Genomic DNA, 16,335 nt, shown 5'->3' on the forward strand with positions numbered 1-16,335 from the left:
GGAAGGAACACTAAGAAATTCCTTACTCTTGAAGTCATTCTTCCCTGGTAGGTGTGCCACTCATGAGGATGGCACCACCTCTTGCCACTTTGTGAGTAATTAAGAGCTTAATGTGGGCAGCAAAATGAGTATTTTATCTCTTCTTGCAAATTCCTATAGTTGAGTACCCTGTCATACTCCTGAGATGAATGGTCATGTGCCTGTAGCAAAATTCATTCATTCATTGTCTCCCGCTTATCCGTAGCCAGGTCGTGGGGGCAGCAGTCGAAGCAGGGATGCCCAGACTTCCTTCTCCCTAGCCACTTCCTCCAGCTCTTCCGGGGGAATTCCAAGGCGTTCCCAGGTCAGCTGAGAGACATAGTCCCTCCAGCGTGTCCTGGGTCTTCCCCGGGGTCTCTTCCCGGTTGGGCATGCCCAGAATACCTCCCCTGGGAGACGTCCAGGAGACATCCGAAACAGATGCCCAAGCCACCTCAACTGGCCCCTTTCGATGTGGAGGAGCAGCGGCTCTACTCCGAGCTCCTCCCGGGTGACAGAGCTCCTTACCCTATCTCTAAGGGAACGCCCGCCACCCTGCGAAGAAAACTCATTTCGGCCGCCTGTATCCGGGATCTCGTCCTTTCGGTCATGACCCAAAGCTCATGACCATAAGTAAGAGTAGGAATGTAGATTGACTGGTAAATTGAGAGCTTCGCCTTTTGGCTCAGCTCCTTCTTCACCACAACAGACCAGTACATAGACCGCATTGCTGCTGCCGCTGCACCAATCCGACTGTCAATCTCATGCTCCATCCTTCCCTCACTTGTAAACAAAACCCCAAGATACTTAAACTCCTCCACTTGAGGAAGGAACACAAACCACCTTTTTCCAGTCGACAACCATGGCCACAGATTTGGAGGTGCTGATCCTTATCCCAGCCACTTCGCACTCAGCTGCGAACTGCCCCAGCGCACGCTGTAAGTCCTGGCTCGAAGGCGCCAACAGGACAACATCATCTGCAAAAAGCAGAGACGAAATCCTATGGTCCCCAAACTGGACTCCCTCCACCACCTGGCTGCGCCTAGAAATCCTGTCCATAAAAATAATGAACAGAACCGGTGACAAAGGACAGCCCTGCCGGAGTCCAACATGCACTGGGAACAGATGTGAATTACAGCTGGCAATGCGAACCAAGCTCCTGCTCTGGTCATACAGAGACCGAACAGCCCTTAACAGAGGGCCACGGACCACATGTGGACTGGTTGGGCAAACTCCCATGAACCCTCAAGCACCCTGTGAAGGATATAGAGTCCAGTGTCCCAGGACTAGGACAAAGCCCACATTGTTCCTCCTGAATCCGATGTTCGACTAAAGGTCGGACTCTCCTCTCCAGTACCCTGGAATATACTTTCCATGGGAGGCTGAGGAGTGTGATCCCCCTATAATTGGAAGACACCCTCCGATCCCCCTTCTTAAAAAGAGGGACCACCACCCCGGTTGCCCAGTCCAGAGGCACTGTCCCTGACTGCCATGCTATGTTGCAGAGACGTGTCAGCCAAGACAGCCCCAAAACATCCAGAGACTTAAGGTACTCAGGGCGAATCTCATCCACTCCCGGCGCCTTGCCACCAAGGAGCTGCTGGACTATCTCAGTGACTTCAGCTTGGGTAATGGATGAATCTACCTCTGAGTCCTCAGCCTCTGCTTCCTCTACGGAAGGTGTGTCAGTAGGATTGAGGAGATCCTCGAAGTATTCCTTCCACCTTCCGACAATATCCCCAGTCAAGGTCAGCAACTCTCCGCCAGCACCATACACAGTGCTGGCAGAGAGCTGCTTACCCCTTCTGAGGCGCCGGACGGTCTGCCAGAATTTCCCCGAGGCCAACCAATAGTCCTTCTCCATGGCCTCCCCGAACTTCTCCCAGACCCGAGTTTTTGCTTCCACAACCACCCGGGCTGCAGCTCGCTTGGCCTGCCGGTACTCATCAGCTGCCTCTGGAGTCCCAACCAGGCTCGATAGGACTCTTTCTTCAGCTTGACAGCATCCCTTACTTACAGTGTCCACCACCGGGTTTGGGGATTCTTGTGCCACGACAGACACCAGAGACCTTATGGCCACAGCTCCTGGTAGCTGCGTCAACAATGGAGGAGAAGAACATGGTCCACTCCGACTCAATGTCCCCAACCTCCCTTGGAATCTTGTCGAAACTCTCCCAGAGGTGGGAGTTGAAGACCTCCCTAACAGAGGGTTCAGCCAGACATTCCCAAGAGACCCCCACAATACGTTTGGGTCTGCCAAGTCTGTCCGGCATCCTCCTCTGCAAGCGGATCCAACTCACCACCAGGTGGTGATCAGTTGACAGCTCAGCCCCTCTCTTCACCCTAGTCAAGACATATGGCCAAAGGTCAGATGACATGGCCACAAAGTAGATCATCGACCTCCGGCCTAAGGTGTCCTGGTACCACGTGTACTGTTGGGCACCCTTATGCTTGAACATGGTGTTCGTTATGGACAGTCTGTGACTAGCACAGAAGTCCAATAACAGAACACCACTCGAGTTCAGATCAGGGGGGCCGTTCCTCCCAATCACGCCCCTCCAGGTAACACTGTCATTACCCACATGGGCGTTGAAGTCCCCCAGTATAACTATGGAGTCCCCAGTCGGGGCACCTTCCAGCACCCCTCATAGGGTCTCCAAGAAGGTTGGGTACTCCACACTGCTGTTCGGCCCGTAAGCCAAAACAACAGTGAGGCCCCTATCCCCCACCTGAAGGCGCAGGGAAACCACCCTCTCGTTTACTGGGGAAAACTCCAACACATGGTGGCTGAGCTGGGAGGCTATAAGCAAGCCCACCCCAGCCCGCCGCCTATCACCATGAGGTACTCCAGAGTAGTAAAGGGTCCAACCTCTCTCAAGGAGTTGGGTTCCAGAGCCCAGGCTGTGCGTGGAGGTGAGCCTGACTATCTCTATCCTGTACTGCTCAGCCTCCCCCACCAGCTCAGGCTCCTTCCCCCCAGTCAGTGAAGTGACATTCCATGTCCCAAGAGCCAGATTCTTTAACCAGGGTTTGGGTCGTCTAGGCCCCTGCCCATGACTGCTACTTAAAACACAAAACACATTTATGCTTTTGGGTTTTCTTTTTCACAAAACAGTTTGCCTTCATTCCAGATCATCGGGGTGGACTGTGTTTTTTTTTTTTGCTGCAGTGAAAGGAAACTTGTGAGACTGAATTGTGTTAATGTGTTTTTTTGCTATATGTAATGTAATTTTATTCATGTTCGTTACAAGAGCCTGTGACACAACGCACTGTTATACAGTGTTATATATTCTCTGCATCTCATTTCGGATGCTGCATCCTCCGGAGATTGCAGTTTGCTGCATACGGCATCAAGAATGACTTTTTTGAGAAAAGTAACCATAATAATATTTGACTTATTACTAATATTTGAATTTATTCCTTGTGAGGTGTGAAATACTGTAGACTAATATCTTTTTTACTTTGCTATTTAACGGTTGATTAGTATCTATTGCCATTATTACATTACATGCAGTGTGTTTTTGAACTCATCTGAAAATTAATGGCTTGTCTGATCTTTTTTTGTTTTCAGGCTTATTAAATGTGGCCTAATGAGGGAAAGCTGTATATCTCTGGCAGAAGTCCTCAGTTCACAGCCCAGTTTTCTAACTGAGTTGGACCTGAGTGAAAACAGCCTACAGAATTCAGGTGTCATGGAATTATCTGAAGGACTCAAGAATCCATGCTGTAATTTGAAGATATTAAGGTACAGTGGTATAAACCCATATAAGCAGATACATACTGCCATTGCTACTCTTATTACTACTACTAATAATATTAGATTATTTCTTGTTACAACTTAAATACATACCACAATGATGGTGGTTATGTGATTACAGTAAAATCAAGATTAAGACAAAACCAATACAAGACAAATGAGCACTAATGTTATATTATAGCTTAATATGTCATCCGTAATATGTATTACTTGTTAATTATTACTAAAATAAAAATAAGTTTAAGTGGAGTCATCATTAAAGAATATATATATTGTTTATTCTCTTCCATACAGCATTATGTAGGCACTGTCTATATAGGGAGGTGGATGTTGGGAATTGAGCATACACAAAACTAAACAGTAAATCGAGCATGTAGAGAATATTCTGCTTGTGAGTGTGTGTTCATTCGGAGTACACTCAGTAACAATACACGCTCATGGTTTGCTATTGCTTGTTTCAGAGATATACTGTGTTAAACTGAATTTTTGGACTTTGGGAACAGAAATAAGATGCATGTTCCCACTGCTGTGATTGGTCATTTTTATATATGACTTAAATACTTGTTTAATCTGGCCTGTTACTATACAGTGAAAATTCTCAACCATCATACATTTTAGTATAAGCCTAGTTTTGGCACATCTGTGCCTAGAAATCTTAGAGAATAAAATGACTTTACTTCCTGGCTGGAACAGATATCACATTGACTCTAGTCAATGTTGGGTGTCTGTGTACTCATGTATGTGTAACAGGTCCAAATGCACCCACTGTGACTGGTTTATCACTGAGCTTTGTTGTGTCTGCTAAAACAGATGTCAACTCAAACGTAAATTAACATATTTTCTACCTTTTTAATAACAAAACCAAACAAAAACACAAATACAAATTTGCAATTCTGCTCACCCTACACCAACACCTCTTTTTACTCAGAGCTAAACCAAAAGGGCTATTTGTATATCATGCTAGAGTTTGTATAAAGTATATATACACTTAAACAATATATTATATTTAATAAACTAACATGTGACAAAGCAAAGAAAAACACAATTTCAAATTGTAATGGTGTGTTACACTGCCATGTGACACAAGATGAGTTTGAAAAAAATAAAGATTATTATTATTAATTATTATTATTATTATTATTATTATTATTATTATTATTTACATTAGCTTCACAGATGCATGTAATAGCATTCACCCTTCCCTTGGCAAATGAACAGAATAGGAAAATTGGACAAATTCCCTACCTTATTTGTCTTGGGATTTACCTTGGCTGGACTTCCAAAGGGGGGGCAACAGAAATGTGTTCATACTATCATCCAGAGATCATGAGATTGGCCATGCTCTGATGGAGGGATGGCCTTACTCCTATTAATCACAGTAAAACTAGCCAGTGATGAGCGTCTGCAAGCTTACTCATGCAGAAGTGAGTAGATTGGGCTTTCCTCCCCATGTGTTTTGCCACCCCCTGAGGTTGCAACATCTGATAGTCTTTGCCCTCCCAGGTTGGTAGCTGTGTGTAGGATGGGTGAGAACTGGCCAAGACTAAGTTATGGCCAAAAGCAGATGTTTTATTATTATTATGATTTTTTAAATTATGATTTAAATTAAATTTATAACATAAATTTGTTTGTTTCTTAAAAAATAATGTTGTTGGAAATAGTTGTATGTGATTATAGAAATGAACTTATTCCTATTTTTGTCTAGACTTTCAGACTGCAGTATAACAGAGGAAGGATACACTGCTCTGGCTGACGCTCTGAAATCATCTCACCTGATAGAGCTGGATCTCAGAGGGAACGACCCTGGAGCATCAGGAGTGAAAAAACTTGATGATACCCAACATTACAAACTGACAACACTTAGGTGATTCTTCAGTCGAGCAAAAATAATTTCATGAATATTAAAATTAAATAAATGCAATAAAAAACGGAAGCAAATTAGATAAACTTGATAATTGACTATAATTTTGTATTTATTTGACTAGTAATTATTATTATTCTTATTACTATACTTATTTTTATTCTTATTATTATGTTTTTGCAGGTTGTTGAAAAGCTCTGCTGCGCAGGAGGCCTGTACTTGGCTAAATTCAGCTGTAGGTAAAAACCCTTTACTCCTAAAAGAGCTGGATCTGAGCAGGAAGAAAACAGGAGATTCAGAAGTGGAGAAACTCTCGGCTCTGATGAAAGACTCACACTGTAAATTACAGAATATTAAGTAAGTATTTTGATGTTTCAGTGTCAGTCTGGTTTTATAGACAGAACACTTTCAACTGTGAAATGACTAAATGTTTGCTCATATCTTACATGTACGCCAAAAAAATCTTATTTATAAGTTTGTTAAACATCTTTACTGCTAGTAGACAGTTTGGAACTGGGTAGTGTGAGGAGCAACTAAGGAGAGATTTTTAGACACTACACAGTGGTTTCTCCCATTATGTGATTGTACACCTGATCTTGGTCATGTAGTGTAGTTTGCGTTTGTAATTTTAACATTAATATTAAACAGCAGAAGACAATCATTAAGTTAGGACAAAATGATTATTAATACAGATATTGTAAAGAACAGTCCTGTAGCTGCCATTTTGTCATCTGAGGTGGAGGTCTTGTATAAGACACATCCAGCATCATCTCCAAGATTTAGATGGAAGTTCTTGAGATGGAAGTGAGGACTTCCTTCTCCTGGACTCTTAGGTCTGTTCTCTCAGTTTAGATTTTACCAAGGATCAAAACCCCTGTAGCCAAATTCCAACCAACAGAAATCAGTAATACAGCAGCTTCTTTAAGGCTCAGTGAGTGTAACCTGTAAGTCTGTTGGATTTCACATCAATATGCCTAACTACTCTGGATAATTAAGTTTTTAACCATGTTAATCTAGATTCTACTATCCCATATTTAATTTGTCCAGTTTGCTGTTTGTTTTACATGGGAAATTAGCACACAGGACCCCTCTATGCAAATGTCAAAAATGCTTACAGAGCCACTGCTCTACCCCCACTCAGTAATTCTGATCACCATCTTGTCTTTTTAACACCTCAGTATGTTCCTGCAGTTCCTGTATTGTAGCCTGTCTCCACAAAGACAATGAGAAGGTGGACACAGGAAGGCAGTGAGACCCTGCAGAACTGTATCACAGATTGCATCACTGACTATATTAAATTTTGTCATGACCCCATTATCCCTAGTAGAACCATATGCTGCTATTTGAACAATAGACCTTGGATCACCAGTGACCTGAAAGTTCTATTGAACAAGAAAAAGAATATCTTCAGGTCTGGTGACAAGGAAGAACTTGAAGGACACAGCAGTGTTATGACCCCGAGATAGGCCTAGGGGGACTCATGGTCAGCAACAGGTGTCTTACCAAGCTGACAGTGGGGGAAGGAGACCAACCAGGTCTAAACAATGATAATCACAGTAAACCTATACAAAATAAATGAACTCAACATGATACATACAGCTTTGGAAAAAAAAATAAGAGACCACTGCCCAATCTCCAGATTTGAACCCTATTGAAAACCTCTGGAATGTCATCAAGAGGAAGATGGATGGCCACAAACCATCAAGCGTAGCTGAGCTATTTGCTTTTTTGCAAAAAATAATGGTATAAATTTACTCAACAGCAATGTGAGAAACTGGTGGAGAGCATGGAGCCAAAACACATGCAAATCAGGGTTATTCCACCAAATACTGATTTCTTAAGGTTATTTAGACAAAGCATTAACACAATTTGTTTAGAAATGATTTGCATTTTGTTTAATTTGAGTTATTAAAGCTCTACAAATACTGCATAATCTTGGGTTATTTTGATGTGTTGTCATTTCCTTTAAATATACATTCTAAATAACAATAGTTATATTCTGAATTTAGGAGAAATATTGTCAGCAGTTCACAAAAAATGAAACAAAACTGTTCTCACCTATACATGAACCTGGAAGAAAAAAAAACAAAAGAAACAGATTATTTTGCAGTGGTCTCTTTTTTTCCAGAGCTGTAGTGCTTATTTTCTCTTACTGTAGAGTAAAGAAAAGAAACCAAGCAATACAAAAACATACTTCCCTAACAACACTTTGTATTATACCTGCTTATCTAGAAACAAAAGTGAGATCAAAAAACTATCTACACTGCGCTTCCCTTGCAAACTTTAGTACACCCTTTATCTAGGGTGTCTAGACAGTCTACGTTGCTACATGTTGCACAGTGTATGAGCCAGATGGCACACGCATACAGCCATAACATGATAACACAAATCAATAAACAGAGGAAAGTTTGCATACAACAACAGTGAGTGTGCCGTGGATATGGCACCATTCTCTCTTTCTTATTGTTTTAGACTTCTTCTGGATGCTCTTCCAGGGCGGTGTCCGTGCGACGTGGCTCATCCCCTTATCAGCCGGGATTGGGCAAGCGGCTACATCCAAACTACATCAAAATACGCCACAATGCCAAAATACGTGGCATTTAACACGCACTTCCACTATCCTATTAGGATATTTTATACTTTAGAAGGAGCATCAGCTATTTTGTTTTAAACACCCTTTTTGTGTCTCATTTCCAAATCTTATTCTTGAATGATCAGAAACCATCTCATTAGCCTTTGATTGTGGTTGTACATTCTTGATAAAAACACAAGAGGATTATTATCAGTACAGGCCATAAGCTTAACCCTACATACACCTAAAGGTGCTGCAGAGCCAAAAGTAATGCCAGCACTTCTCTCTCAATTGTAGAATATACACTATATTGCCAAAAGTATTCGCTCACCCATCCAAATAATCAGAATCAGGTGTTCCAATCACTTCCATGGCCACAGGTGTATAAAATCAAGCACCTAGGCATGCAGACTGTTTTTACAAACATTTGTGAAAGAATGGGTCGCTCTCAGGAGCTCAGTGAATTCCAGCGTGGAACTGTGATAGGATGCCACCTGTGCAACAAATCCAGTCGTGAAATTTCCTCACTCCTAAATATTCCACAGTCAACTGTCAGCTGTATTATAAGAACGTGGAAGTGTTTGGGAACGACAGCAACTCAGCCACGAAGTGGTAGGCCACGTAAACTGACGGAGCGGGGTCAGCGGATGCTGAGGCGCATAGTGTGAAGAGGTCGCCAACTTTCTGCAGAGTCAATCGCTACAGACCTCCAAACTTCATGTGTCCTTCAGATTAGCTCAAGAACAGTGCGCAGAGAGCTTCATGGAATGGGTTTCCATGGCCGAGCAGCTGCATCCAAGCCATACATCACCAAGTGCAATGCAAAGCGTCAGATGCAGTGGTGTAAAGCACGCCGCCACTGGACTCTAGAGCAGTGGAGACGCGTTCTCTGGAGTGACGAATCGCGCTTCTCCATCTGGCAATCTGATGGACGAGTCTGGGTTTGGCGGTTGCCAGGAGAACGGTACTTGTCTGACTGCATTGTGCCAAGTGTAAAGTTTGGTGGAGGGGGGATTATGGTGTGGGGTTGTTTTTCAGGGGTTGGGCTCGGCCCCTTAGTTCCAGTGAAAGGAACTCTGAATGCTTCAGCATACCAAGACATTTTGGACAATTCCATGCTCCCAACTTTGTGGGAACAGTTTGGAGCTGGCCCCTTCTTCTTCCAACATGACTGTGCACCAGTGACCAAAGCAAGGTCCATAAAGACATGGATGACAGAGTCTGGTGTGGATGAACTTGACTGGCCTGCACAGAGTCCTGACCTCAACCCGATAGAACACCTTTGGGATGAATTAGAGCGGAGACTGAGAGCCAGGCCTTCTCGTCCAACATCAGTGTGTGACCTCACAAATGCGCTTCTGGAAGAATGGTCAAAAATTCCCATAAACACACTCCTAAACCTTGTGGACAGAACCTTCCCAGAAGAGTTGAAGCTGTTATAGCTGCAAAGGGTGGACCGACATCATATTGAACCCTATGGATTAGGAATGGGATGTCACTTAAGTTCATATGCGAGTCAAGGCAGGTGAGCGAATACTTTTGGCAATATAGTGTATTACCTGATTTTTATTAAGATTCTGTGATTAGTAGCAACCCGGATGATTTACTTAATTTTCATCTTCCTGTAACAACGCTGCTCTGGTGTTTGCACCTAGTTATGCACTTTGCACTTTATGTGGCTTAGACAAACTCCTGTCCTGTGTCTTTTGTGTTTGAACTTTATGTTGTATGTTTATGTAGCACCAGGTCCTGGAGAAACATTGTTTCATTTCACTATGTACTGCGTCAGCTATATGTGGTAATATAAAGCTTCTTGAATCTTGAATCTTGAATCTGATCCCCACACCACTTGCATCAATTTCCAGCTTCAATATTTAGCAAAGTCAGGGACAACTAAATACAGTATATAAATCACAAGAAAAAAAAGAAAAAAAATTTATATGTAACAGTGACAGTGCAAATGGTATTATTTGTTCAAATAGGAAAGTAATTGTGCAAAGAGCAGCATGAAAGTAACAATGAAATTGAGTCTGATTGTAATGGCAAGATATGCAATAGTGAGAGTAACTGAGTAGACCTTGAATCTAACAGATGAGAGAGTTACACATAACATAGCAGACGAGCCGAATGGCTCTGGGAACAAAGGATTTCCTAAGTCGGTCCGTTGAGCAGCTTTGCGACAGAAGTCTTCCACTGAACACACTCCTCTGTCTGCAGAAAACTATGTGCAGTGGGTGGTCGGGTTGGCCATGATGGACAACATTTTGTTCAGAGTCCTCCTTTCCACCACTTCCTCAAGAGAGTCCAGCTCCACACCAACCACCGAACCAGCTATCCTGACCACCGTGTCCAATCGCTTGGCCTCTCTGCATTTCAGGCTACCTTCCCAGCACACAGCATAGAAAAGCACACTGGTGATGACTGATTGATAAAACATCAGCAGGAGCTTTGTGCAGATGTTGAAGGATCCTAGTCTCCTCAGGAAGAACAACCTGCTCTGACCTTTTTTATACAGATAGTCAGTGTTCACTGACCAGTCCAGCCTGTCATCTAGCTGTAGCCCCAGGTATCTGTATGACCTGACCCTTTCAATCATCTTCCTCGATGGAGACAGGTAACAGAGGAGGCCCTGACCATCGAAAGGCGATAGCCATCTCCTTGGTTTTTGTGATGTTCAGTTGTAGCTGGTTCCGATTGCACCATGACACAAAGTCCTTGATCAGGCTTCTTTATACACTCTCCTGTCCATCCCTAATACAACCCACAATGGCAGTGTCATCTGAGAACTCCTGCATGTGGCATGACTGTTTTAAGTAAAGTCTGAGGTGTACAGAGTGAACAGGAAGGGGGCTAGGACAGTCCCCTGTGGTGCTCCTGTGCTGCTGGACATTATCTCAGAGATGCAGTCCCTCGTCCGACATAAATTACATACATTACATACACTAGGTTGACATTAAAAGCAAGTTGACAGTCACAAGACTACATGAAAGTAGTAGAGGGGCTCAACAATAAAGGTAGATAATCTATAACCAAAGAATTATTTTTACAAAACCCTCGGGAAATAACCAATTCCTATCAACCTATGTAATTCCCGTTGGGTTGTGGGCACAAGAAAGTCAAGAATGGCCTTAATTTTAGCCTCCAATGGGCAAACAGTTCCATGATCAACTCTCATCCCAAGCAAAACCACAGTGACCTGTGCAAATTCACATTTTGCATACTATAGCATCAAATTAGCCTCCTTTACCTTGTTAAACACAGTTTGAAGGGACCAAACTGTCCATTCTAAGCTTGATGACCACTTCCTGACTTTGGGCCACAGCTTAAATTTTTCTGGACCTCCATGCTGAGGTATCAAGGTCCTGGAAGAACCCATATTCAGAGCTCCTTTTTTCCCTGGCTTCCTCTAATTATTCAGCCATTTTGGGGCTGGATGAACATGGTTATGCACAACATGGAAGAGATGCTTTGAGCTATCTCTTGCCTACATCGCTGGCATGGAAGAGGCCAGTGCTCCCTTCTAAAATGTGTAGAGCCACTTCAGCCCTTGGGGGGGAAGGCCTACACGGCAGCGGCCCAAGCCGGTGCCATTGTGGTTTTGAAGGCCTACCAGGCTGACATGCTGAGGGAGCTTGATTGCAGCGAAGGACTGAGCCCTGAGCCATGAAGCACATGACTTGCGCCATAAGCCATTCAATGGCTGCGCTAGTTGCCATGGAGAGGCACCTGTGGCTTAATCTTACAGGGATCAAGGATCCTGTACTGTTACACCTCAGTGCAAACCCCTAGCCCACTCGGGCCCAGACATGTCAGGTGAGACCTGACCTGAGATCTGTCACCTCGTCCAGGTGGGCCATGAAGGAATCCTGATGCCCGAGGGCTAGGGTTCCTGGTGCCTTAGTAGGGAAAGCCATAGTGAGGCTTTCCCTAACTTCTACCCCACTGCCTATGGTGTTTCAGGGGCCCCACCCCAAACTACGTTCCTCCAAGAGGAACTTCTCTCTCTTCTGAGAAAGGGGCCATGGAACATGTTCCCCTTCCAGATCGAGACTCTCAGCCAATGTTATCATTTTGGTTCTGATTGACATGAGGCCGTTCTAGTTCTGGCTCAGAGGTGTGGGCTTTTATCCCCGTGGGCATTCCCTCAGTGCCATAAGGGTTATGAATTGCGGGCTTTGTACCCTTCTTATGTGGAAGATCCCGGTTTCTGACCTTGGGTACCACTCTAGAAGCATGTCATTGTCGCGGGACTCCTTCAGTGGATGCCTCACTTTCGGGTGGGGAGTGGTCTTGGATGGCCGCCCCACCCACGGTATTTGGGAAGGCCCTCAATTCTTGTGGCACATAAATTGCCTGGAGATGAGGACTGTGTTTCTAGCACTGAAACACTTTCTTTTACACCTCAGGAGATTCCATGTTTTGGTGTACACAGATACCACCATAGTGGTTGCTTATATCAACCATCAGGGTGCTCTGCATCTGTGCCCTCCGTTCAAGTTGTACTCTGTAAATTCTACTCTGGGCAGAGACCAGTCTTCTTTTGCTGAGAGCAATTTTCATTCCACATAAATCGGGAGGCAGACTTCCTGTCGAGACAAATGCTGAGGTACCGGGGAGTGGTGGCTCCACCCTGAGGTGGTGGAGACCATCTGGCAGATTTACGGCTGCACGGAAGTGGATCTGTTCGCCTCTGAGGAGTCAACACACTGTCTGCTGTGGTACTCCCTAATATTAATTCATTAGCCAGCACAGCAGCTTGGGAAAGAGTGGTAACCTTGCACTCATTCAAATAATCAGAAACCTGTTCTGGCCAATAATTTTAGTCCTTTTAATTCCTTCATTGACTACTGACTGTTAACTTTACTAGTTGCAGTTTACTTATCAAAAAGGAAAGCCTTCTATGTAGCAAACATAAGTTTTTGTCTGTGTCTTTCAGAAGTTCTGAAACCTCTGATGATAAGCTTCTGGTACAAGCTCATATGCACAAAGGATCGCAGCTTTTACTGTGTCATAATCCATACGCAGGTACAGACAATGATGAACAAATCTCCTGAGGTTTTCCAAACAGCTTACTGAAGTAATAATGTTCAAAACTCCTTTGGCCACTTTAGAGAGGACCTCTTCTGTAATGGCCAAATACATCACGTTTTCCCATCTGAACACACTGAAATTCCAAGATGGCGCCAGTAAGGTTGGCTGCCATCACGACTTCTCCGACCCCTTTTTCCTTGTCTTACAGTAAATTAAAACCGGCAAATTCTTCACAATGGAGTGCAGTAGGTATGATAGAGATACTCTTATTTCTATTGGTATACAATGTACTCACAATTCAATATTTTTAACCCCGGATCCAAGCTGGCCCAGTGAAACCCTGAGGAAGAACAAAGGACACGACCCGAAGTGGCGGGAAAACAGGCTGAGAGCCTGTGCACACCACACACCTCTGCCTAGCATCCTGCTAGCCAATGTCCAGTCACTGGAAAACAAGTTTGATGACTTCAGGGCCAGGGTAAACTTCCAGAGAGACTTTCAGGACTGCTATCTCCTCTGCTTTACTGAGACATGGCTGAACCCAGCGGTGCCGGACCACGCCATCCAGCCGGCCAGGTTCTTCTCGGTTCACCGCATGGACAGAACACTGGAGTTGGGGAAGTCAATGGAAGGCGGGGTGTGTTTATTGGTGAACAGTAGGTTGTGCAACAGCGTGAGCATTGTTCCCCTCACACGCTCCTGCACACCCAACCTGGAACTATTGATCATCAAATGTCATCCTTTTTACCTTCCTCGGGAGTTTATATCGGTCATATTCAGCGCTGTTTATATTCCACCTCAGGCAGACACGGACACTGCTTTATGCGAGCTGCATGAGGCACTCACACAGAACCAGATTCAACACCGGGACGCTGTTCTTATTGTGGTGGGGGACTTTAACTTTTATTAGCACATCATCTGCCCCACCAGGGGTGAAAGGACACTGGACCACTGCTACGCAACAGTCAAAGATGGCTACAAAGCACAATCTCGCCCCCTGTTTGGGAAATCAGACCATGCCACCATCTTCCTCATGCCAAAATATAAACAAAGGCTCATGCAGGAAGTTCCGGCTCACACGCTGGATGGACCAATTGGTGGTCTACAGGACGCAGACTGGGACATGTTCTGATGCAGCTCTGGTGACATCAATGTGTTTACGATATTGGTTGTGGGATTCATCGGGAAACTAGCAGATGATACTGTGCAGAAAACCATCCGGGTGGATAAGACCATCCGCGATGCTTTGAGATCACACACCACTGCCTACCATACAGAACTTGCGTCGGGTGACATGTACAAGGTGCGGAAAGCAGTGAAAGAGGCGAAGCAGCAATACGAGAGGAAACTAGAGTCACAGCTCTATCAGGGTTACTCTAGGAGCCTGTGGCAGGGACTAAGGGCAATAACAGTCTATAAAGCACCAACCTCCAGTATGATGAATGTGGACGTGTCTCTGGCAGATGAGCTGAACACCTTCTACGCTCACTTTGAGGCTGCAACTGATGATGCTGATGCTAAAGCTAAAGCTAATGCTACAGCTAATGCTAATGGCTGCAGACAGGAAGAGAATGCCAACACCAGAAACACTTTCATCATCTCCAAATATGATGTGAGGAGAGTCTTCAGGAGAGTGAACACCAGGAAAGCAGCAGGACCAGATGGCACCTCAAAGCCTGCACTGACCAGCTAGCACCCTTCTTAACCTAGTCGGCAATCCCCATGTGCTTCAAAGAGTCCATCATTGTTCCTGTCCCAAAGAAACCCCATTCTGTTTCCCTCAATGACTTCTGCCCTGTAGCCCTGACCACAGTAGTGATGAAGCGGCTGGTCAGACACTTCAGAGGGTGGTAGGATTAGCTGAGCACATCATCCTTACCAAGCTCCCTGACCTGCACTCAATCTACAACAAGCGGTGCTGGACCAAGGCCAGGAAGATCGTGAAGGACCTCAGCCACCCCAACAATGGACTTTACTCTCTGTTGAGGTCAGGGAAGCGCTTCCACTTGCTGAAGGCCAACACAGAGAGACTGAGGAGAAGCTTCTTCCCACAGACTATAGGGTCTCTCAACCAGAACTACACATAGGACTCAACTGATTGGACTTGCTATGTTTTCTTCACACATGTGTTGGAACACACCACAACCAACCACACCGTAAATTTGCACATTTGTACAAGAGTGAGGTACACAATACAAAATACATAAAACATAAACATATATGTAGTGCATTCTGCTCCTGTTTATACACAAAGAGGACTTGTGAACATCTGCACTTTAAAGATGGACAATAACACTTCTCATCATCTCATTATCTCACTTCACTCCATGACCACCCCGTAATGCTGCTGTCTGCACATTGCACATTTATTGCACATTTACACTTTATATAGTTTTGTTATTTATATGTTTACATTTTACATTTTTATACATATTCTATATTCTGTATACATATTCTATACATATATTCTGTATACATAATATATCCTACCTTATTTTATTCATATTTTATTTTTACCTACTGTGAAAAAATGTAGTTTTTATATTTTGTATTTTATATTTTACATTTTATCCTTGTCTATTTTCTGTTCTTATTCCTTTTTCCTTTTCAAGGGACAAAACAGTTGTGTAAGCATTTCACTGCATATCATTCTGTGTATGATTATGTATGTGACAAATAAAATTTGAATTTTGTATTAACAAAGCCATCACAAAAAATAATAACCAAAATACTTCTCATAGCAAGTAACAGCAGCAACTGAAAATAAAACTGATGGAATGAAAGGACTTGTACTAGAAGAAGCTGGATAGTAAACTTCAGCAAAACAACTTGAAGGATGTGTGGATGGGCATGAAGCAAATCACAGGCTTCAACATAAAGGACCATCAGCAGGGGGTCAGCTTGGACAAAGCCAGCGAACTGAATGTGTTTTTTAACAGGTTTAGCACAGGATCCCATGCTGGGCCATCTCACACAGGAACACAGCTTTGCAGACACCAAATACATATCCACAGCAACACCACACAGGCTTGCTTATCCTTCACCACAACCCCCCAGTGCCCTCCCCTGGACTGACCACATCCTCTTACTTGACTG

At 44.0% G+C, this 16,335-nt stretch overlaps 1 protein-coding gene across 1 annotated transcript in view; it reads left to right on the plus strand.

The window, feature by feature from the left end:
* The window catches only part of LOC131351815 (uncharacterized), a 226,357-nt gene that overhangs the window by 19,871 nt on the left and 190,151 nt on the right, over positions 1-16,335 (plus strand). The window contains exons 10-12 of the mRNA XM_058387420.1: positions 3,590-3,763; positions 5,481-5,639; positions 5,820-5,993. Coding sequence (XP_058243403.1) covers positions 3,590-3,763; positions 5,481-5,639; positions 5,820-5,993 — 507 coding nt within the window. The remainder of the gene's footprint in view (positions 1-3,589; positions 3,764-5,480; positions 5,640-5,819; positions 5,994-16,335) is intronic.

Source organism: Hemibagrus wyckioides, linkage group LG04 (genome assembly GCF_019097595.1).
Source record: "Hemibagrus wyckioides isolate EC202008001 linkage group LG04, SWU_Hwy_1.0, whole genome shotgun sequence".
Classification (NCBI taxonomy): domain Eukaryota; kingdom Metazoa; phylum Chordata; class Actinopteri; order Siluriformes; family Bagridae; genus Hemibagrus; species Hemibagrus wyckioides.